The sequence below is a fragment of the Rattus norvegicus genome, chromosome 10 (assembly GCF_036323735.1).
Source record: "Rattus norvegicus strain BN/NHsdMcwi chromosome 10, GRCr8, whole genome shotgun sequence".
Lineage (NCBI taxonomy): Eukaryota > Metazoa > Chordata > Mammalia > Rodentia > Muridae > Rattus > Rattus norvegicus.
In genome coordinates this window covers 65,497,951-65,522,764 of record NC_086028.1, presented here as the reverse complement: position 1 = coordinate 65,522,764, position 24,814 = coordinate 65,497,951, and the positions used below count along the sequence as shown (strand labels likewise).

The following is a 24,814-nucleotide window of genomic DNA, read 5'->3' as shown; positions in this document are numbered from 1 at the left end:
CAACCCCTATTTAAATCATTATTAACAGACAGTTTTCTGGAGTCTTTTGCTGAACTAAGGAGGTGGCCCTTCAGTAATCTAGAAGCGTTTTAATTTCTCAGTCATTGCTTAGGTGATGCAAACTTTAACGTTTTAGGTGCAGTCTTTGTCAATGGGAAAGAAATGACCAATCAGTTGCCTGCGGTTACCTCTGGCTCCACTGTCACGTTTGACATCGAAGCTGTGACTCTAGGACCTTGTAACAACAATGAAGGTGGGAACGTCAAGCTCCGGGTGACCATCAGCTCCAGTAACCGGGAGGTGGTGTTTGACTGGCTGCTGGAGCAGTCCTGTGGCTCTCTCTACTTCGGATGCTCATTTTTCTACCCCGGATGGAAAGTGCTGGTATTTTAGCATTTGCAGGGCTTAGCTTTGGTGTGAGGGTTTGCTGTTTCTGTCCGCAGTTCTGTTGTATCTGACTTTGAAAAGGTGAGCTGACCTCTCTGTCCATCAGGGATGAAAAGTGTTGCTGGGTTCACATTGTAAGATTTCAGTAACAGATCAGTGAGCTGACCAGGGTGGATAAAACCATAGTTCAGTTTTGTTTTTAGTACAAATACCAAGCTAGCTTTGAAAGTCTGCATATTTTTTCCACTGTTCTTCCTAAAGTTGGTTGTTAAAACAGAAAATGTCACATTAGTATATCTTCATCAAGACTGAAGGCCAGAAGTAAACAACAGAAGACAGCAGGAGGCCAGGCTTCTGCAGTGCTTGTCCTGAGTGTTTTTGCTCCTCCTACGTCCACTCGGGGAGTGCTGACTTTACTCCTGTGCTCAGTACACTCCGGGTCTGAAAAGCTTAGTGAGTTCTGCACTTTTACAGTGTTTGAGCAAGCATCTGTGATAGCCAATGTTAGCATCTCTTCTTTTTACTGGCAGCAGTGACACAAGATAGGGCAGAAGGTCTGTATTCCTGCAGGTGAAGCCACTTATGGAAGAACACAGCAGTGTTAGCCAGGTCCCGTGTGTACAGCACACCCCATGCACATCCTGCCTCAGCTGTGCACATGGCCTGTGCGGAGTGTTAAGTCAGTATAATGTCAGGTTGAGAAATGGTCTTTTAGTGGACCAAAGAAATAAAGGATAAATACTTGACCTACTTTTTTTTTTAAAACTTAAATTTCTGTAAAATATTTATTTGACTTACTTAATATGTACAAAATTGTGGTCTTGTTATACCAGCCTTCAGATAATTTTTAATGTGAATTTTTGTTTGTTTTTACCAATAGTAAAAAAAAGAGTGGAAAAGCAAGTGTGATATTTTTGTAAGATAATTTATTTGGGGATTCATGTTCCCACTCTGACAATCATGGCCTTTCCTCCTCCCGTTTTATGTCTATGTAAGTGCCCTTTCTCATGTTAAGTAGAGGTTCTAGAGGACGTGCCTTATCCAGCCTTCTGAAATAAAATAAAAATGAAAAGTTAACAGTATGTACTCTATGGGGTTTTTGTGAGTATTATGAGTCCAATCTTAATATACTTTTTATTAGAAATTTAATAGAAGGGGCTGGGGATTTAGCTCAGTGGTAGAGCGCTTACCTAGGAAGCGCAAGGCCCTGGGTTCGGTCCCCAGCTCCAAAAAAAAGAACCAAAAAAAAAAAAAAAGAAAAGAAATTTAATAGAAAAAAAAAGGTCTGCCTCCAAGCATTTCTCTTAGTTATTATTATAACTTGTAAAAGGCTGCTTATAAATTATGTTTACATTCTGTATCTCATCTCATACCAAGTACAGTGCCTTACAATAACACATGTGTAATACGTGTTATAATATATAATTGAATGAATGGAGATGAGGTATTTTGTCCACACAGCTTCATCTCTTTTTCTTCATTTATTAAATGTATATTTAATGTGGGGGGGGGGTTGTTCGTCCTTTCTTTCTTTCTTTCTTTCTTTCTTTCTTTCTTTCTTTCTTTCTTTCTATCCATTAGTTTGTCTGAGACAAGAATTCTACTATTTTGAACCCTGGAACTAACTTACTGATGTTGTTTGCTGTGAACTGTAAGGTTTTTTTTACCACATGAACCCCTTCTGTCCAGTGGATGATACTGAGAGTCTTTGGGTGATGATGCAGTGAGAATGGGTGTTTACTCTGCTACCTGCCAGGTGCCAGGTGCTGTTCTGAATTTGTAAAGGATGCTGTCTTGGTTTGCACTTTACTGCTGTAAAGAGACACCATGACCAAGGCAAGGCAAGTCTTACAAGGAAACCATTTGATTGTCTGGCTTTCAGTTTCAGAGGTTCAGTCCATTATTTACATGGTGGGAAGCATGGCCACGGGGCAGGCAGGCCTGGTAGTGGAAAATCCGAGAGTTCTACATCTTGATGCAAAGGCAGCCATGACAAAGTAACTATCTCCCTCCTACATTAGTCACAACCAAGAAAATGCTGCTAGGTGTACCCACAGGCCAGTCAGTCCTTGGTTGTGATTCCCTCTTCCCAGGTCTCTAAATTGATGGAAATTGTACCCAGAGAGGATCCAGCTGGCTGCATATTGTGGCTGACCGATGACTCCAAACTGGATCAGTCAAAGTCCAGTCTGTTCAAGTGACACATGGTGTTTATTTACATTTTAGTTGTACTTCTTTAAGGAGGGCATCAGCAAAATGCAGTTAGTTTGAAAAACTCTCGGCCAAGTGTGGTGCACCATCACCACCAGACTTCGAACTTAGAAACTATCCTGTTCTACACAGGAAAATCTGCTGCTTTCTCTGGACTTCTTGTTTCTCTTTGTCGCACGTTCTATATGAACGAGCGGGTCCCTGTAAATGTGCCCTTGTCTTCATTCTCTGTACACAGCTCTTTATACTTGATGAGTTTGTCTTAACAGATTGTGGTATTTTCATTCATGAGCTAAAATGTTCCAGATGGATTCCAGGGGGTTGTAGTGGTTACTTGCAGCTTTTCATACCTCGGAGTCTCACATAGAAAGAACAGCTGGCCAGGTGCATGGTACACAGCTTTGATCCCAGCACTGGGGAGGCATGGGCTGGTGGAGCGCTGAGTTAGAAGCCAGCCTGGTCTACAAAGAGTGTCCAGGACAGCTAGGGCTACATAGTTAGACCCTGTTGTAAAAGAATGAGGAGGGGGAGGGGAGAGAGGGAGGGACAGGAGGAACTGAGGTGTGCGGTGCAGCTTGATTGCTGGAGTGCTTGCCTGGCCTCCATGGAGTTTGAGTCCCAGTGCTTCATAAAACAGCAGGACCAGAACAAGCCTGTAATCCCAGCACTCAGGTAGATGAAGGCAGAAGGTTCAGAAGTTCAAGGTTATTCGGAGGGAACATTCCTAGGAGCCTTACAGGTAAGAAGCGAACCTGGAATACAACCCTCTCTGGCCAGAGTAGGAGAGGCCAGCAAAACTGTTCAACAGGGAAGGGAAGAACTTGCCACTGAGCCTGCCTGGCACCCTAAGTCCCATCCTTGGTCCCTACATGGTAGAAGGAGAGAGTGGACTCCTCTGCATTGTCCTCTGACCTCTACACATGTGCATATACACAAATAAATGAAATAGAGATTTAAAATTATATAGGTAACACTGGAGGGCTGTGGCAGGGGATTCCCGTGAGTCACATATCCTAGTTGGTAGAAAGGAACCACAGGTACTGCAAGACTGTGTGATCCTGGTGTCTTCACAGGAAGAGGAAACTGAAGACAAACAGACATGAGAACTGGAGGGACCCCGAATCGTCAGCAGATGCTACCTGGAAAGCACCATGGAGTAGTTTGGAAATAGTAGTAATATCCTGGGGTTTCCCCACCAGTGCTGATTGAGCATGAGGCCCCCACATGTGTCTGCAGTGCTCTGGCTGCCCCCAGAGCTGGTTGTGGTTGTACACCTACAGGCCCAGCAAGTAGGAGGTCAAGGCTAGGGAATCTGGAATTTCTGCCTAACACAGGGTAAATAGACCCTGTCTCACAAATTACAGGGACTAGTAAGGCGTCTCTAGTTAAGGACACCTACATGCTCTCATAGAAGACATGAATTCAGTTCCCCTCAGGCAAGTCAGTCAGCTCACAGTGAAGTGTAACTCCAGCTCCAGGAGCGCCAATGGCTTCTTCTGGGCTCTGTGGGTACCTGCATTTACAAATGTGCCAGTGCACACAGAAGTAAAAACAAGGGTTAAGAGCACCCGACTGTTCTTCCAGAGGTCATGAGTTCAATTCCCAGCAACCACATGGTGGCTCACAACCATCTGTAAAGAGATCCGATGCCCTCTTCTGGTGTATCTGAAGACAGCTACAGTGTACTTATATATAATAAATGAATAAATCGTAAAAAAAAAAAAAAAGTAAAAACAAGAAAGCAGGCCACCCTGAGCTTCAGTGACTTGGGACACAGAACTCAGAAATCAGGCTGTTGTGTTGGAGAGATGGCTTAAACAGAAATGCTTGCGGAGGGATGACCTGGTTTCGGATTTCCAGAACTCCTGTAAAAGCCAACTGTACTGCCAGGGTGTTATCCAGGGCTCCTCCAGGGCCAGCCTGCCCTGCGCACCCAGCAGAGAAACAAGGAGACCAAGTCCCTAGCAAGGTGTATGGCGGGACCGACAACGAGACTGTCCTCTGACCTCTGTGTGCACACAAAATGTGTGGTCACACATGCTTTCACTCTGTACACACAGAGAAAAGCTGTTAAAGTCGTGGTTACCATGACTGCAGCAATCAAATCTGGAAGAAAACAAGCAAGACTGAGCCGTCCTGTCTGAGAAGCCATGATTAGGCTCTGCTTTGTGTCTCTGAGCGCCTCTTTCCCTTCACCCTTAACTCAGGATTTGGATTAAGATTATCTTTGAGGCTGGAGAGTTGGCTGGACAGTTAAGAGCCCTGGTTGCTCTTGCTGAGGACCTGAAGTCAGTTTCCAGCACCCATGTGGCAGCCCCCAACCATCGGTAACTCCAGTCCTAGCAGACCCAACACCCACTTCTGACCTCCTTGGGCACCAGACATACACATGGTGCACAGACTTCCTTGGTAGAGGCCAAAACATTCCTACCTATAAAAATAAATGGCAACTCTGCTTCAAACAGCAAAAAAAATCCAGAAAAGGCACACACACAAAGGCAGTAAGTGGGCTCAAGGGAGTGAGACACATTCCTGTTTGAGTGTCTGTTGTCTTTGGGGGGGGGGGCGCTTTGTAGGCACTGATATGAAAAGTGAGTGAGTATCTGACGAAATGTGGGCATTTGCTGGTCCTGGTAATAGAGGTGCCAGAGGCTGAGCCAGCCTGGCTACTTAGCTACTTCCTGTCTGAAATAAAGGGGCTAGAGAGATGGGTCTGTTAGTAAAGCACCTGCCATTTAAGGATGAGGAACTGAGTGCAATGCCCAGCACCCATGTAAAGGCCAAGAATGGTAGGGGCAGAATGGGTCCCTAGAGCTGGTCGGACAGCCAGTCAAACCAAGTCAGGAAGCTTGGTTCAGCTAGAGAGCATACGTCAAGAAGGAAGTGGCGTAGTTGAGAAAGACCTGAATTTCCACTTTTTTAAAAAAACACACATATACATGCGCACAAGCATGTGTACAAACAAGCAACATGTGAGTAAAGGGACACTCTACGTTACGAGGCTCTAGACCACAGTAAGTCTGTGACGTGTGTGGATCCGATGGGCTCTCTCATTCTCTGCCTTATTCCTTTGAGGCAGATTCCCTTCCTCAGCCTGAAGCTCCACTGATCCCTGTCCTTGAACCCTCACGGCTCTGGGGTTACAGGCATAGGAGGCCACAGGGCTTATGTGGGTGCTGAGATCCACGTTCAAGTCCAGGGCTGTGTAGCAGGCATTCTTACCTTTGAGCCATCTCTCCAGCCCCCACACATTAAACCTTGTAGCTGCTGACAGTCCTGCAGCAGCAAAGTGCTAGGGGAGGGAAGGTGTGCCAGGTCCTAAAGGGGATCCCATTAGGTGGCCAGCAATGTGTGTGTGGGTGGTGGGGTGGGAGGTGGTGGTGGTGGGAGGGTGGGGTGCCTCTTGCTGGGTGTAGCTTTGCTGACAACTTCAGTAGACCACAACTAACACACTTAAGCTGTTAGGCATCTTCTGCATCACACTATGATGGGTACTGGATTCTGGACTGGGGTGCAAGTCTGGGCCTTACGGGTCTTCACGGACACTTCTAGGTTGTCACTCTGAACCTGTGCATTGCCAGCTCTGCTTCTGAATAGTAGATCAAATATTATATCAAATAGTATATCAAAGGGCTGTGTGTCTGTCTGTCAAACAAAACATTTCCTCTTGAGGCTGGAGATATGGCTGAGAGGTTGAGGGCACCAACTTATCTTCCAGAGAATCCAGGTTCAAATCCCAGCACTCACAGGGCAGCTCGAAACGAACTCCCAAGATTTGACACACCTTCATACAGGCAGGTATGCAGGAAAAACACCAATGCACATAAAATGGAAATACATTTTTAAGATGTATTTATTTATGGATATAAGTACACTGTAGCTCTCTGCAGACACACCAGAAAAGGGCATCAGATCCCATTACAGATGGTTGTGAGCCACCATGTGGTTGCTGGGAATTGAACTCATGACCTCTAGAAGAGCAGTCAGTGCTCTTAAAAGTTCTCTCTACTTGAACTGCTTTAGTACCATTCTGACAGAGCTATTGAGCACAGTTAAGTTTGTGGGGTTTTTTGTTGTTAATTTAGGGGGCTCAGCAGTTAAGAGCACTGACCACACTTCCAGAGGTCCTGAGTTCAATTCCAAACACCCACGTGGTGGCTCACAACTGTCTGTAACTCCAGGTTCAGGGGATCAGTCACCATTTTCTGGCCTCTTTAAGAAGCAGGCATGTATATAGTACACAGACATCTATGTAGGCAAAGCACCCATACACATAAAATAAAAATTAAAGTAAAAAAAACATTATAGCTGAAGATACAGCAGCTGCCTGTAACTCCAGATCCAAGGGCTCCTGGTCCCATTTCTAGCTTCTGTAAACACTTGCATGTACACGTCATACATTTATGCTACCACAAACATATGATTAAAAATCTTAAAGTAAAATATTTTTAAAGTAGCCACACAGAAGTGGCTGTCGATTGACAATGTTATTAGGTGACCTGATGTTGTACATATGTTGCTGCTTGACCATCAAAGTCTCATCTTTAGAATTTGTGTTGTGATGTTGGACAGATGGCTTAGTGGTTTAGAGCACTGGCTACTCTTGGAGAAGACCTGGGTTCAGTTCCCAGCATCCACATGGGAGCCAAAAAACTCTGTAACTTCTGTTCCAGGGGACCTGATACTCTGTGTCCACTACACACGGTACACCACACACACACACACACACACACACACACACACACACACACACACACACACACACACACAATGTATGCAAACTCAAAATTAAAATATGTGTCGGCCAGGCGATGGTGGTGTACATCCTTAATCCTAGCACTTGGGAGCAGAGGCAGGAGCATCTCTGAGTTTTAGACCAACCTGGTCTAGAGTGAGTTTCAGGACAGTCAGGGCTACCCTGAAAAACCCCGTATTAAAACAAGTACATGTTGTTGTCCTTCTCAGCTCTGGCCTGCTACTTGTGAAGGAATGAAGGCCAATCTGATTGAGCCATTGATAAACTGGAGGTTGATGTGTGAGATGAGCCCTAGGGAAGCTCCCCAGTTTCTTCCATGAATTTGTCTGTGGCCATGTCCTTGCCTGTGTCTGAACATGGTTGCTGCTCACACTTATTTACATATGCACGTATGGGTCTGCTTGCCCCTGTGTGTACCACACCATCTTTGTGGAGGCCAGAGTGATTAAGAAGGTGAGCCTCATTTTACTAGGCCCAACAGCAAATACTTCACCCACTGAGCCATCTCAAATGCCCTCACTGTCTCTTAGGGATTTTAGACACACCCAGATAATCCAGAATGAGGGAATCTCAAACTTAGAGGTTTGTTTTTATTTTTTTACACCTTTTTTTTTTGTATCTCAAAAACCATTTCCCAAAGTATGGCCACTACAATACAAAAAGTATTCCACATTTGAACCTGTGCATGTCTTTCTTTTTTTCTTTTTTCTTTTTTTCGGAGCTGGGGACCGAACCCAGGGCCTTGCGGTTGCTAGGCAAGCGCTCTACCACTGAGCTAAATCCCCAACCCCGAACCTGTGCATATCTTAATCGGTGGCCCTTTGTTCCAAAACACATGTTTAGCTGGAGTGAAGCAACAGTTGAGGCTGCCTCTCTCCATGCTTTAGTCTGAGAGTGGACTTTTGTTGGTGTATATTAGGTTGTTTCTTCTCTTCAGTCTTATCTGGAGTAAAGACGATGGGGATAGGAATGCCACACTGTGTTGTTTTCATGTCCTAAAGCCCCTAGCCAATCAGCTCTCCAAAAAAATGAAGACATTTTAAATGTGTATGTTGTGTACGTATGTGAGTAGTGCCCACAGAGACCAGAAAAAGGCATCCGATTCCCTGGAGTGGGAGTTACAGGCAGTTTTGAACCTGCTGTGGGCTGGGAACTAAACTCCATCCCTCTGCAAGAATGGCAAGTGTTTAACTGTTGAGTCACCAAGTAGGTGCTAGGAACTCTATACCAGGCCTCTAGAAGTGTAGCCAGTGTTTTCGGCCACTAGACTCTCTGTCCAGCTCAACTATTTAAAAGAAAAAAAAAAAAAAAAATGATCCCGCTCCGTGCTGGCTCCAGCTCCTGCAGCCTCCCACCCAACGCAGGCACCTTCGCCGGGTCTGGTCTGACGCGCCCCTGGCCGCCTAGCGCGGCTCTCCTGGCGAGGGGAGCGGTGGAGGGAGATCGAGGAGTCTGGGGCCACTCATCACCAGAGTGCTCCACTTTGCCTCCACCTCTTACTCTTCCACAGAGGCTCTCCTCCTCCGGGTAATAATCTTTTCAAGATGAATGCAGGTTTGCCTCTTAGGGCTCTTGAAGGCCAAGGTCTTCCAAGTCTAAGCATGTTACAGGCTTTGGCTAAAAGTCTATCAAATTCTCTTGACGATCTCCATGAAACTATTCTTGATGATCCATCAGGACAAGCAACCATTTACTCTCGCGAGTCTGGATGCCCCTCCGTTCTTGATGTGCCTCAGCACTTCTGTGAGGCCCACCCAGGGCCTAACCAGCAAGAAGGGAATTCATCTCTCTGTGGGGAAACTCACTTCCCTTTTCTACCTTGGCCACAGCATTTATTTAGTTCAAATCTCTCCACTCCTAAGGAGATAAACAGTTCAAAGTTTATCTTCTTGATGCGTACAAATAATTTTGCAACATAACAATTTCTAGTAGTCAAACTCTTGCTGATGCTTTGTTCCTGAGGCCCCTAGCCTTTTCAGTTTCCTAACATCCTGCACATAGCACTGCTTGTCTGGATAGAGTGTTTCTTTTCAGCTCTAAACGAGATGCTAAGTCTAATGCACTGAAGGCTTTAACCATTCACAAGTCTCTGCTTTCTACATTAAGCCGTTGAAAGGGACATATCTTTTTTCTTTTTTTTAAAGATTTATTTTATGTATGAGTACACTGTTGCTGTCTTCAGACACACCAGAATAGGGCACTGGATCCTATTAATATGATTGTGAGCCACCATGTGGTTGCTGGGAATTGAACTCAGAACCTTTGAAGTCAGTGCTCTTAACCACTGAGCCACCTCTCCAGCCCCGAAAGGGACATTTCTTAGATTCTCAGCTTGAAGAATTCTCAGAGCTCTTACTGTCCCCACAGAGTTATGTGCTATAATGACTTGGTCCTATAACCTTGAGAACTGAGCAACTGCAGGCATACAGGTCAAAACTGAGCCAGTAGACGTCTCTAAAGTCTTTTGGCATATAGCTGTCATCTGAGAAGCTCTGCAAGAGCCTGATCAAAAACAAAAACAAAAAGGTTGATATTGGAAGCCAACCATTGGACTGAGAACTGGGTCCTCAATGGAGGAGTTAAGAGAAAGGATTGAAGGAGCTGAAGGGGTTTGCAACCCCACAGGAAGAACAGTATCAACCAACCAGACCCCCCAGAGCTCCCAGGGACTAAACTAGCAACAAAAGACTACACATGGAGCAACCTATGGCTCCAGCCACATTTGTAGCAGAGGATGGCCTTGTTGGGCATCAATGGGAGGAGAGGAACTGGGTCCTTTGAAGGCTCAATGCATCAGTGTATGCCAGGGTGGGGAGGAGGGTGTGGGTGTCTGGGGGAAGCACCCTTAAAGAAGCAGGGGATGGGGGGTGGGATAGGGGATTGCTGAAGGGGAAACCAGAAAAGGTGATAACATTTGAAATGTAAATAAATACCCAAATAAAAGAAAAAAAATTACCTTATTTATGAGTACACTGTAGCTGTCTTCAGACTCACCAGAAGAGGGCATCGGATGCCATCACAGATGGTTGTGAGCCACCATGTGGTTGCTGGGATTTGAACGCAGGACCTCTGGAAGAGCGGCCAGTGCTCTTACCCACTGAGCCATCTCTCTCAGCCCTCCCAGCTCAGCTATTTAAGAGAGGTTTTATGTGTGTACATGTCTCAGGGCATGTGGGTGCCAGAGACTCTCATGCTGGCTGAGCTGCTTGACATGGGTGCTGGGAACTGAACTCACGTCCTTTGTAAGAACAGCAAGCGCTCTAACTGCTGGGCTGTCTCCTCAGTCCCTTACTGACCTTTTACAGATCATGTTGGATGATACATTCCAATAAAGCCATTCTTAACCTGAAAACATCAAAAGGGAACCATTTACCACCCAAACAGTATTACCCTGAGTGCACTGCAGACTGGCAATTACCAACACCAACAGGCAGCTGTACAGAAGGTTGGTGCCAGCTATCACTACCCCAGGAAAAAATAAGAGTCTAAAATCAAATTGGTGCCTACTGAATCCAGCCTAACAGTTTGATATCATAAAATGCAACAAGTTAACTAATCATTTCATGTCTTTACTTGAACTGCTACTAACATTTTGGAAGACCAAGAAAACTTCACTTTTATTTCAAACACTGAACAAAGCCACATGTGGCCTAGAGATGGTACACATGCCTGAAATCCCTGCACTTGGGAACCAGAGGCAGGTAGATCTTATTTGAGGCCACCATGGTGTTCAGACTGAGTTCCAGGACAGCCAGGGCTACACAGAAAAACCCTGTCTCAAAACCAAACCAACCAAGCCAAAAAAAAAAAAAAAAAAAAAGAAAAACCCAAAAAACAAAACAAAAAAAAAAAAACAAAACAAAACAAAAAAAACAAACCCAAAAACAAAAACAAAAACAAAACAAAACACACACACACAATAACTAAGTCGTTTTTAAAAGAAAGTCAGGTGTGATGGTGTACAACTTTAATCCTGGGGGTGGAGTGCAGGTGAGGGTGGACAAAGGCAGACAGATCTTTGCTGCTAACCTGGTCTACAGAATCAGCTCTGAGCCAGCCAGGGCTAGGTACACTGAGAGAAACTGTCTCAAAACAGTAACAATAAAAGACAAACAAAACACACATATATTAAGAGAAAAAGCAAAAACAAAACTATCTACAACTGGAGATACCAGTTTGAGTTACTGGCATTGCTCTGAACTATGTACTTAGGAGAACAATTTGGGGCCAGTAATATTTTCTAAATGAATTTCAAGAATAGCATTTGTCTACATGGCAGAGGCACTGACTAGCGCAGGCCAGGCTCCAACATCACACACAGCAGGTCAGAATCACTGTACATGACTGTGTATCACCTGCAAGTGTTGAGAGCAGATTTTTGTTTTTCTTGATTTCCTACTAAGCTCTCTGGTTTCCAGAGTGAGTTCTAAGACAGCCAGGGATACACAGAAAACCCTGACTCAAAACCAAACCAAGCAAAGCAAACCAGTGTTCTTTTCTGGATCCTTCTTCCTAGCCATCTAAGCAGAGCCTAAATGCACACATCTACAGTGCAGACCAGGGATGAAGGAAAGCAGGACACAGCTTTATATTAATGACTTTATGTACAAAATCATTTCATTTCAAATAAACATTTAATGTAGAAACAAACGCTTCTTTTAAACTGAATTTTTTTACATCTATTGTACCATTCAAATGCTTTATCATCTTACATGATTTCTTCAAAATCTGTTCTCAAAGGTACATATAGAAAAGCTTTTTTTTATAAATAGAAACAAAGGGCATTTTTAGCTTTTATTATAAGATGACATAAAAAGTTTACTCAACAGAAGTAATTTCATTACTATTCAGGGGAGGGAAATCACCAATTTTTTTTTGTGTGTGCAAACAATGCTAGCCTTCTTTTAAGCATTAAGAGCATAACTGCTTTAAGAAATGACATAAGCAATAATCCTACACCTACATCTTCCCTAAAATAATCTATTTTTTTTTTACATATGTGCACAGCTTTAGCAAATTAAAGCCCAGGAGAAATGCTTAGAACCCACTACCCAGAGGCAAATGAGAGTTCAGTGAACTCATGAGGAGAGTTTACCGGCCAGGGAGCCTACAATGAAAACTGCAGCTTCCCTCTTTCTTATATTTTTTTTAAACACAAAAACCAGTAACTAAGAACTTAATACTGGATGACAAGTCACATCCACACTATTTAAATAGCCTCACAGTTAAACACATCGTAAAGACCAGCCAAATCAGTATTTACATTTATAAATCTCTGAAGACACCATGAGAAAGCTTATGTCCCTTTACTAAACAAAATAAGGAACTGCATCTGATGGTGGTGGAATGAAATTAAAACATTAAAAATACCAGTATTTACAGCAGCATTGATCCTTTATAAATAAAGAATATGAAAATGCAATATCTTTAAAGGATAATAAAAAATTGAGGTGATGTTATTCAACCACAGTGCTTGGAGCTGGATAAAAACCTATTGGTGTTCATTAATATGCCAGTAGTGAAACCACTTTCTGTTGGAGAAAACCCAACCGCAAAATATGTGCATAAAACACAACACAGGGAAAGTTGCTCAAAACAATTCAAGTCAGCTTATCTGTATGGATATTCTAATCATGAAGGACATCACAAAGGAAACAAGGTGTGACATCTTCTGGTTCACACTCAGGACACTTCCACCACAAAGTGGTGCCTTTTTAATCTCCAACTCTTTCTCTTGCTTTAGCATCCTAGTGCAAAGTGTGCACGGAACAATTCCCCATGGGATACCTAATCAAAAAGGGAAAACTAAAAACATGCCCAAGTCAAAAGCTAAACTGGGAAGTGATCACTAAAATCAGCCACTTGAAAACAAATAGTGACTTCTATCAGTGCACATGACACTGTGTGACTGCATGGAAAGGTCACATCGCTCTCAGCAGGCAGGAGGCGAACTGGTGCTGTTTTAAACCTTGTAACAGGAACTGATGCAGAACTTGCATTTTAACTTCTCATCCCAAATACACAAATGATTTCTGAACAGTCAAAGTTTGGGGAAAAGTGGCAATGTAATAATTTCACAAAAATTCTCCATCTCTAAGACAGCATTAACATCCCAACCTTCCTTTCCCAGAAAATGTCTCATAATTACAAAGCAGAAAAACAGTCACAAATGAAACAAGCATTAAAATTTAGGTGTGAAATTTCTAGATTAACCCAATATATTTAAAAAGATGACTGTTACAACTAAGAAAAAAAAATTAACTATTTGAAAAACTGCTATTCAGGCTATAAAACCAAATTGTGAAGACATCACTAAAGCTGATAAGCACGTGAGGAGAAGCGAAGCAGACCCACAGAACCTCCGTGCTGAAATCAAAGACATCATCTAACACTGCCTGTTCCAAATCCATGATTAAAAACCAAACAACCTAAAACCAAAACTCTTGCTAGAGGCTGAATTCCCTAGATGCAACTTCAGTGTCTGTCCACAACACGGTGCCCGATCTCAGAGTTTTTGTTTTTTGCTCTGTTTTGGAACCCCTGAGACACCGTCTGTTTCCAAAGCTTTCTCTTTTGAGTTAGTTTCACTGAATCCATTTGCTGTCCCATTTTGTTCCTCAGCTATGTCTTCATTTGCAGGGGCCGCAGATTCTCCTTTTTCTAGTTTTTGCTGCATTTCTCGGAGCTTGGTAACAGCTTTATCTATTGACATTATGCTAATAAGATTAAAGTCATGCATGCTGACTAGATGAAGCATGAAGTTTCGACATAAATTCTTCTTAATTATTTTCTGTCCATAATTTTCTACAAACAGCATACAGGCATGATTCATTTGATTGTCAGCAATAAATCTATTCAAGAAAAACAAAGCATTAATGATACAAATTCTTTGGGAAATCAACAAGAGATAAGCAATGTGTACTATGACAAACACACCCAAGCATGTTACTTAGTACAAAGTCCCTACTAGTAAGACATGATATTTCAATCACCAGGAAGACTAACCAGGAGCCTCAACAAATAAACCTTCATAGCTATCCATACTTACACATTTAGACCAGGAAATTGACTAAAATCATGACTTCCAAGATGTGAGAGATGATGCTCTATACATTCTAGGTAAGCAATCTACTTAAAACATTGACTACATTTAAATGGGCATATCAAGGGGGGAGGAGGGGAACATTTAATCCAATCCTTATGAATGTTTATGGATTTTTAATATATACATATATGAAATTTTTGCCTGCACATGTGGCAGCATACCACATGTGTGCCTGATGGGGATTGAACCTGGATGCTTTGCTCTTAACCACTGAATCATTTCTTCACACTTCCATTATTTCTTTTTTAAAAGTTTTATTATTGTGTATGTACATGTGTGCATCAGGACATCTTTGTGCAGTTAGTTAAGTCCTTTTACGTTTCTGTAGGTTTCCTCTGAGGCAATCAGGATTGTGTGGCAAGCAGTCATCACATGATTTTCCTAATTTTTAAGCACATCATATTTTTTGTATTCAGTGGCAATATAAAGAAAAATGGAATCAAGGATGGTGGCACATCACCATAGGTTTAGGTATTTGGGATGCTGAGTCAAGTGGATGTGGTGAGGGGCAAAAGAGAAGACTAAGTGGTTAAGAGCATTCATTGCTCCTATGGAGGACCTGAGTTTGATTCCCAGTTCACGTGGGGAGCACTGTAAGCTCAGGAAATTCCAGCTCCAGGAATATAATCTTCTGGCTTCTAGCGGCAATAGACACACACAAACACACACACAAATACACACACACACAGACACACACTCATTAAAAAAACATAAACAAGAAAACCTCCATATGTATAAGTACTTTAGACAATCTCAAGGCCCTTTAAAACCATGGACTTCATTCTGTAGCAATCATTGGCTAATTTAATTACATTTAATATACTTTTGGATGAAGGTAATATTTAGAAGACTCATTCTGGCAGATGAATTCTCTCATCATTACCACACTCCCTTTAAATTTCTGCAAGGCACCATGTGAAAAACGATCTTCGATGGTGTGTGGTACATCTCTTTAATCCCAGGACTAGGGAAGCTGAGACAAGGAAATCTTTGTGAGTTTGAGGGTTGCGTGGTTTACAATAATGAGTTCCAGGACAGCCAGGGCAATGTAGAAAGACCCTGTTTCAAAACAACGAAAGTTCTGTCTTTTCAAAAGGGCAGGGGAAACAAGATGGCGCAGTGGAAAGCATGCGTTCCATGCTCTTTCTATGACAGGAGGTATCTGATAACCAAAGATCTCCACATGAACAATATAGCATGTGTATGTCAGCACCCACATAATAGTAATGATAATGGTAACAATAGTAGAGTGAGTCACATATGGTCTTGCACACCTATAATTTTAGCATTGGGGCAAAGAGAAGGTGGAATGTCTCTGCTTAAGAGAATATTTTCTTGTAGATGCCCTGGGTTTAATTCCTAGCATCCATGAGGCAGCTTACAAGTGTCCTCTGGAGCCACTAAGCACACAGAAAGCACACAGACATACATGTAATCAAAACACCCACACACATAAAATAACTAACAAAAAAACTGCAGACTCATAGAATGAGAAGCAGCAAAAAGAACATAGTAATGGAACAGAAACACTCTACCCATGCTTCATGACATGGAGATTCCACAGTTTCATTACTTCTTTCTCTCCTTCATTCACATCAGAAAATTCTTCAATTTGCTGAAAGGAAAAAAAAATCTATTACATTTACACCATATTAGTATTTTTAAGAAAAATAGGCTGTCAAAGAAGAATATTTTGGAACAGAAAAATAGCAAAGATGTAGCTTTTCTTTCTTTTCAGAGAGGGTCTCTCTACACAGTCCTGGCTGTCCTAGAACTCACCAGGATGTCTTCAAATTCAGAAATCCACCTGCCTTAGCTCCCAGAGTAATGGGACAAAGGCATGTGCCACTACATCCAGCAGCATTTAATAAAACCAACTTTTATTTAAGCATTTATCTTGGAAGAAAAATTCTACATTACAAAACAGCAATGAAGTAAAAATGAAAGTATCCAATGAAAACTCACACAGGAAAGGTAAATTTTTCCTTACTTAACTTTGTAAATGACAGTTATAAAACTTGTATGAGACTGCTGGGGAGGAGGAACAAAAAGGTAATTACAGTAATGGTTTTTTCTCTCAGCCATTCCGGATCTTTCTCATCTTCACTATCTACTTCCATTTCTTGTGGCCGAAGAGGTAAGCAGGTATCACTGTGGAAATACAGACGATTGTGGCCACTACTGTATGTTCTCTGCTGCTCTACTTCTCCATCTTCAGATTCCAGAAACTCCGACATGCTTGCTTTTGTTCGCTTTGGCCTAATGAAATCAAGAGATCAAACAAGACAACTGCTACTCCCATATGATACTGAATATGAGCTAGTATCTGTAAGGTTACTACACTCTAAAACAAAGAACATAACAGTACTTGAAGCAGCACCCTCTTATACTATTTTTTCAATACATAATGCAACATATATCCCCTCAATAGCCCCAGTTCTACTTATTGAACAAAGTTTCAAAGACAACAATGGCTTTCTGGTTATGAAAAATAAACTTACATAGAAACAAAAAACAAACAAACAAAAATTAACGATGTATATGAGAGCCTGGCAGGGGTTGCCCACATCTTTATTCTAGGCAATCATGAGGCAGAGGCAAGCAAGCAGATCTCTAGGTTCAAGGTCAACCTGGTCTACACAGTAAATCCTAGGACCACATTGAGAAACCCTGTCTAAGAAAGCAAATAAACAAAAATGCACACAAGGAAAATTAATTGCTAGGTAGGACACATTAAAAACATTCAAGGGGAAAGGTGGGGTGGGGCAAGCCTTTGATCCCAGCATTCCAGAGGGGTTCCTGCAGCACCTTGCTGCTTCCAAGAACTTGCAGATAGCAAGCCTGGTGTTTTCTTCAATATTGAACTACAGCTGCCTGGTAACTGCTTGCTGAAAGGACCTGGCTGCAACTGCTGAATCTTATTTGGTGTTTGCCACAGGAATGAACTGCTGCCAAAGAAGATGAGGCTCGCCCTCAAAAGAACTATTGTTAGCCAGGTCCATTTGTCCCCCATCCTACTAACTGTTCTCTTCCACTACCTCTGTTGTGTAATGCACTAGAGGTTCAATCCTTATGAAAAGTAGGTTGCAAAAAATTTATGTCTACAGTGGTCTACAACCTGAGGTTCAAAATGGTCAGGGCTACACAGAAAAACCCTACCACCCCCCTCCCCTGCAAACCCAAACAAACCAAAAAACAAACAAGGAGACAACAAAGACAAAACAAAGAGGAAACACTTGAGGGAGCTGGAGAAATAGTTCAATGGTGAAATGGGCTTGCCGAGGATCCTAGTATCACACGGGACAGATCCCAACTGCTTGTATTTCCAGCTGCACGGGATCTGACTCTTTTGGCTTCTTGGGCATCCACATGTACATGGCATATACTTACTCATAAATGCTATGTGCTGCATAGTGAAACTGTCTCACATACATTATTATACATTATTTTGGTTGTGATCCAACCTTTAATGGCTGAGCTACCTCTCCAGCCCTATATTTATTATGCTATAAATGGACTAACACAAAGTAGAACAGTTACAGATTCACATCTGCCAAAATGTCTGTCTTTTCGGCTTTATGACTGCTGCTGTAAATTCACCGCTATTGTAGGGTCACAAAGCTCATTAAAGGAGAAATAATGGGCTATCTTGGTATAGCATCTCATAAGACATTAAGAAGACAGGGGAAGAATCATTTATATTTAACACTACCCAAATAGAATATACCCCTTTTTTTGCAGGTTACTGTGTACATATGCAAACAGACCTCGGTCCTTTGCAAGAGCAACTAATTTTAACCATCCAGCCACCCTGCCAGACCCAATGTGGGAAATTCTTTAATACCACAAATCAATGTAGGAGTGGCAACATTAAAAATCGCCATCCAGGGGTTGGGGATTTAGCTCAGTGGTAGAGCATTTGCCTAACAAGTGCAAGGCCCTGGGTTCGGTCCCCAGCTCTGAAAAAAAAAAAGAAAAAAAAAAAAAAATCGCCACCCAGGCATGGTGGCATGTATGCCTTTAATTCGAGCAATTGGGAAGCAGAAGCAAGTGAATTTCTTTTGAGTTCCAGGCTAGCCTGGTCTACAAATGGAGCCAGGGCTGTTATAGAGAAAAAACCTGTTTCGAAAAAACAGAGTATACTACTTCACTGGCCAATACTGAAATGAATATTCTACCAAAATACTTTTTATCTCCATCCCCTTTGTTATGCTAATATCAATAAAGGTAGGAGACATGCTGCCAATTTAGGTCTGACTGCCTAAATTCAATTCATGGAACCCATATGGTAGAAGGAGACACCAACATGAGCCAGTTCACCTCCTGCCCTCCCTCCTTCCCTCCCTCTCTCCTCTCCCCTCTGTCTGTCTCTCTCTCCACACACACACACACACACACACACACATACACACACACCGATAAAAAACATAAAAGAGCATTATCTATCTCTCTGCCCACCTGCACACAAGAATGTGTGTGATAGGTGTTCTCTTTACTGGTCCATTTCGACTAAAGGCAAATCCAGGTTGTCGATGAATGTCCTGAGGATTTCCTGCATAGGAGCCATCATAACACTCATTGATAGAAACATCTATCCTAGCACCTTTTGGATGATACTATAAAGAAAACAAAAACAGGGTGTTTAGAAAAAGAAGTTATTAATAATCGTATATGAAACAACTAATTTTTTCTTTTAATTCAAATAGTTAGAGAAAATATTATCAGTTTAATGGAAAAGCATACCTGAAGACTTAAAGGGAAAAAAAAATGTACGCCAGGCCCTGTGGCTCCACATACAATCCCAGTTCTTGGAAGGCAGATAGGAAAACAAGGCAGCCTAACTACAGAATCGGACCTCGTCTCACAAAACAAAACCCCTACAAAAAGTGAGTTAAAATGCTAATGGTCTCCATTTATTGGTCTGGAGATGTTATATAAATTTTTTCTTAATTTAGAAGAAAATGCTCCTTAAATATATTCAGCAAATATGATATATGCAAATATTATTCAAAATATACAATGAACTGAACCACCCATTGTAATGTGAACAGAACTTACTGTTTACATGCAAAGTGCATGTTATCTAAGGCACTAAGGTGTGATGTGCACTCTTGGTAAACACAAAGCAGAGCTACTTACTACATAATTGAAGATGAATCTGCTGTGGCAGAGTTTTAGATGCTTGAGTAAGCTGTACAGCTTCCGGCAGTTGAGAGTGCACCACGGGCAGTGCAGGTCGTCTCTGGCTTCTGTCTGTTGTCTTGTATTATTGTTATAAAGGAACTGAAGAATAAAGAGTGCCAAGCTCACAACTTGCACCTTTCTACGCACTGCTTCCTTGTACAACAGTGTACCATTCAAACACTCAGACACGGCTTCCTTGTACAACAGTGTACCATTCAAACACTCAGACACTGCATATAGAAAATGGATTTTCTGATTGTTTTAAGACCAATCAGTTTTATTTACCTGATAAAATATTCTTAATTTCTGTCGAGTTTCATTTGAAGTATCCTTTTCCTTTCTTGTTTGCATCTCTGTAGTCAGTGTCTCCTTAACAGCTGAAAATATATACCCACATAATTGATGAAAGACTCCCTTCTATAAAGTATCTTGCCAAAATTATTAAACAAAGATATAGAATTATGGCATTTCTGTTAATTTCAACTGATAATAAAAGGCCTATATTGAGGACCCATGACACTGCACTCCATAACTCTGTTTGTATAGTCCTTGCTGTCCTGGAACTCTCTCTGTACACCAGGCTAGCCTTGAACTTAAGATATCCACCTGCCTCTGTCTCCCATGAGCTTGGATTACGTTCCGAAAAAAAGAAAAGAAAAAAAAAAATACACCACACAGCCCTGGGAAAACTTTTTTTCCCTCAAAAAAAACAAAGTCAACAAAAATAAAATAAACCCAAAACACCCAAAGAACTCCTTGATATCCTAAGCCACAAATAAATAAATAAATAAATAAATGAATGAATGAACAAACAAACAAACAAACAAACCATAGTGAACCACAGAGTTTTTTAAGGCCACAGCTATTTTTGTTGTTTTGGGTCATGCTGTGGTTTAACCCAGGCCCTCCCAAATGCTAATAACCTGCTTTGTCACTGAGGTTCAAACCCAGGCCTGACTGTGGTTTTGACTGGTTATTAGAAAGTGGAAACTTGGGCTGGAGAGATGGCTCAGCGGCTAAGAGCACTGACTGCTCTTCCAGAGGTCCTGAGTTCAATTCCCAGCAACCATATGGTGGCTCACAACCATGTGTAACAAGATCTGATGCACTCTTCTGGTGTGTCTGAAGACAGTGACAGTGTATTCATCATATATAAAACGAATAAATAAAATCTAAAAAAAAAAAAAAAAGTGAAAACTTTGGTTTTAAAAATCAATCCGGGGTTGGGGATTTAGCTCAGTGGTAGAGCGCTTGCCTAGCAAACGCAAGGCCCTGGGTTCGGTCCCCAGCTCCGAAAAAAAGAAAAAAAAAAAAAAAAAAGGAAAAATCAATCCACCCTCAAATCATCCTTCAAGTTTTTAGTACATTTCACCAGACTTAATATCAAATATTTAAGTAACATTATTATTTAGTGTGGGACAAAACTAATGATCTCACATATAATCTCCTGTCGTAAAGCTTTGTTTACTGGTTTCCCTGTAATTTTTATACCCATTCCATTAGCTCAAGAATACTTTGAGAAGTGACCAAAACAAGAATTACTTAGGAAATGTTTCCCAGGACAAGGAGCACTTCTTTCTTAGCTTTTAAATTTTATTCATTATCTTTGTATACAAGTTTTAACATTTGTTAAGTGAAGTGTTACAAAGTGGAAACTACTTACAAAATCTGAATTATTGTTATGTGGAAACAACTGACACACACCCCAGAATTTCAGACTTTCCCCCTGAGATGCCTAAGTACCATGTACCAGGCCACACATGTGGGGGTCAGAAGACAACTTTCAGGAGTCAGTTCTCTCTTTTCACCATGTGGGATTTGGGAATCCATTTACTTTGTCAGGTGTGTGTAGAAAGCAGATAGGGTCTCACTATAAAGCCTCCAACCTACCTCTTCCTGCTGAGATTAAATGTATCAACTGCAGGCCACACCTCATCTTTTGATGCATGTAACATTTACACATGATCATACAACATCAAAGAAAAACCTCCCCTCTTCTGAGAGATAAAAATACTTAGATGCTCTAAAGTCAAGAGCTGTGTCCTGATGAGATGGATTTAAAATATCTTAAGACTTAAATACAACAGTTCTTTAGGTGCAGAATAGGGGTTTGAACCCAGGGCTTAGATCATGCAAGGCAAATATTCTACGAAACCCCATCCTTTACATTTTAAAAATGTATTGAAAACCAATCACTTTATCTGTGGCAAATTAGTGGAAAAATGTGTTCTAAACACAAGGATAATTAGAGACACACTTGAAGGTAGTAAACTTGACATATTAATACTGCTAAAATTTAAAGACAAAGTGAAATTCCCAGAAACATGTCACAAAGGTTCTAGAGAGGGGACTGCTAGTCTTTCACACAGAAGCCTACATTCAATATAGGCGAACTCTAACTCAGCACAGATAATAACATGGCTACTCAATAAGACAAACAGTACTTCCTGACTAATTAACACAACAAAACCAACTGAGTTACTTACTTTAAGCCTAAAGCATTAAAAACAAAATTTAGATAGCAACAGTATTTTTACCAATAGTTTGTGCAGGCTTAACAGAACCAGGCTTATTTTCCTGATGAAGGCTCTCCGAATTTCTAGTGGCAAGGGGCTTGGCAACAGGAGCTGTAGACTTATCATTGGTTTCTCCTGTCCATCGAAGAGTAAATTGCAATGTAGGTCCCTGAGAAAATGTTTCAAATGGAGGCAGTCTCTAAACAATAAAAAGAAATCAATAAATAAAACAGGGAAGAGCTATGATGATGTCAAAGATATTGCAAAAATGAAGATACTCATTATAATATGCCAGTGTAGATTTATTTAAAAATCAGTATTTTTCCACCTTTAATTTTAAAATTATATATAAGAACATGTGCACAGCTGTGGTGTGCTTTAGTGCAGTGCCAAAGAAAGCAGGAGGAGGGCATGAGATACTCTGGAGTTGAATCTTGAACACAACATTAATGCTGGGAATTGATCAGGTCCTCTAGCATTATTATGGGAAAACAACTGACACAAAGCAGACTTTCAAAATTTTTTCCTCTGAGATTCATAAGAACTGGAACTAGGTTCAGATTTCTCAAGAGGCAGAAAACAAATTTTCAAGAAAAATCTCCTTCAATTATAATTTATCAAAAATAAAGCAAAACAAGGCGAAGTGTCATAGAGCATACTCAGAGATCCCAGAGATTGGGACATAAAGACAGGTAGATTTCTGAGTTTGAGGCCAAGTGGTCTACAAAGACAGTCCCAGGACAGCCCGGGCTAGATAGTGAGACCTCTTCTCTTCTCTCAGAAAATTGAAAAATAAAAACTAAAAGGTAAGACAAAGCAAAGCAAAATTGACACCATAGACTGTCAACCATCCACTACAGTCTTAGGTGACCAACCCTACCACAGTAGAGTGACACGTGGTGATTTTTTCTCCTTGACTGCTCCTAACATGCTTGCTTGTGTTTCTTTGGTTTGGGGACAGGGATTATCTCAGGTGTCTGCTGCTTCCCCTAATAAGGGAATTTGTCCTAGGTCTCCATCTGGTTGACTCAAATCTAGCCACTTGCATCATTCTCACAGCTATCCTTCAGTAATTTATCAATTACAATGACTGTCACACAATCTCATGTCTCCAACAGCCTCTTACATATAGCCATTGATTGTATTCATGTAGCTTTGATGTACAATATGTTTAAAAATGAATCCATTACATTTTCTCTTAAAATATACACTTTTGCCTGGCAACGATGGCAAACACCTTTAATTCCAGAATTTGGGAAGCAGAGGTAGGTGGATTACTGAGTTGAAGGACAGCCTGATCTACAGAGTGAGTTCCAGGACAGCCCGGGCTACACAAAAATCTGTCTAGAAAGAAACAAAAAAATAATTAAGCAAAACCACTCTTTCCAAGGTATGATTATTTTTTTTCTTTTTTTCGGAGCTGGGGACCAAACCCAGGGCCTTGCGCTTGCTAGGCAAATGCTCTACCACTGAGCTAAATCCCCAACCCCGGTATGATTATTTTTGCCCCTGGCATATATTCTACTTTACCCTTTTCTCTATTGCTCTTGTGGAATGACCTTGTAGAATGTACAGCAATGATAAGAACAGTTTCTTCTGCTACAGTATCATAGCTGCTTCCCCTAATTTTCATTCTCAGACAAAGAATCTGCAAGACTGCCTTTTATTTTTCTCAGAAAGTTATATCGAATTATGTGTTTGTGTCTGCATGTGGGTATGTGCACATTAAGTGCAGCATAGTGCCCTCTTAATGGCTGTGAGCACCTCAACTGTGCACTTGAGTCCCCTAGAAGAGCCAATGCTTAAACATTAAGCAATCTCTCTAGCCCCTCAAAGTCTTCTTTATCAATTTCAGTTATACGAGAAAAAGCATCCATATTCATAAAAATTAAAGTTATTTTCATTTTTGCCCATATGTATGTCACAGATGTGACTGGTGCACTCTAGAGATTCCCTAGAAATACACTATGTAGAGGGGAAAAAAAAACTTTTTTTTGTTTGTTTTAAATTTGTTTATTATATATGAGTAAACTGTAGCTGTCTTCAGACACACCAGAAGAGGGCATCAGATCTCATTACAGATGGTTGTGAGCCACCATGTAGTTGCAGGGAATTGAACTCAGGACCTCTGGAAGAGCAGTCAGAGCTCTTAACTGCTGAGCCATCTCTCCAGCCCAGGAAAAAAAAAATCCTGAAGTTGAATTTTCTCAACTTCATGAATTAACAATATGCTAGAAATTATAAACGAGGCAGGTTTTGTAGCACTTTTAATCACCACACTCAGGAAGCAGAGAAAGACAGGTTATCTCTATATGACCGAGGCCACCCAGTTCTGCAGGCCAGTCAGATATACACAGTAAGACCTTGTCTCAATAAATAAAATTCTTAATTGAAAGTAATTCCCATTAATCCACTTTCAGTAATTTTAAGAAAATGTAGGTTATATGTAACAATAAGTAAAATTAAGAATCAGAAATCTTGCTGGATGGTGGTAGCAAACACTTTAATCTTAGCATTTAAGTGGCAGTTAGATAAACCTCTGAGTTTGAGGCCTGTCTGGTCTCCAGAGAAACCTGTCTCAAAAAACCAGACAGACAGACAGACACACACATACAATCAGAAATCTTGTCAAACTACCATCCTTCTTAATAACTA

The 24,814-nt window shown here is 41.3% G+C and overlaps 2 protein-coding genes across 5 annotated transcripts in view; one reads left to right on the top strand and one right to left on the bottom strand.

Moving 5' to 3' along the window:
• Positions 1–1,469, top strand: part of Crlf3 (cytokine receptor-like factor 3) — a 37,867-nt gene extending 36,398 nt beyond the window's left edge. The window contains exon 7 of one of the 2 annotated variants that reach the window (XM_039086707.2): positions 137–1,469. In XM_039086707.2, the coding sequence (XP_038942635.1) occupies positions 137–212 (76 nt within the window). In that variant the 3' untranslated portion in view covers positions 213–1,469. 2 annotated transcript variants of the gene reach the window in all.
• Positions 1,470–11,918: 10,449 nt separating this feature from the next.
• Suz12 (SUZ12 polycomb repressive complex 2 subunit) overlaps positions 11,919–24,814 on the bottom strand; it is a 45,899-nt gene continuing 33,003 nt past the window's right edge. For 2 of the 3 annotated variants that reach the window (XM_039087645.2, XM_039087646.2), the window contains 7 exons: positions 22,181–22,358; positions 19,929–20,020; positions 19,599–19,742; positions 18,918–19,075; positions 16,520–16,718; positions 15,995–16,074; positions 11,970–14,205 (listed from right to left, as the gene is read on the bottom strand). In XM_039087645.2, coding sequence (XP_038943573.1) covers positions 13,860–14,205; positions 15,995–16,074; positions 16,520–16,718; positions 18,918–19,075; positions 19,599–19,742; positions 19,929–20,020; positions 22,181–22,358 — 1,197 coding nt within the window. In that variant the 3' untranslated portion in view covers positions 11,970–13,859. Of the gene's footprint in view, positions 14,206–15,994; positions 16,075–16,519; positions 16,719–18,917; positions 19,076–19,598; positions 19,743–19,928; positions 20,021–22,180; positions 22,359–24,814 lie in introns of all 3 variants that reach the window. The other variant, NM_001427659.1, reaches the window with a different exon arrangement.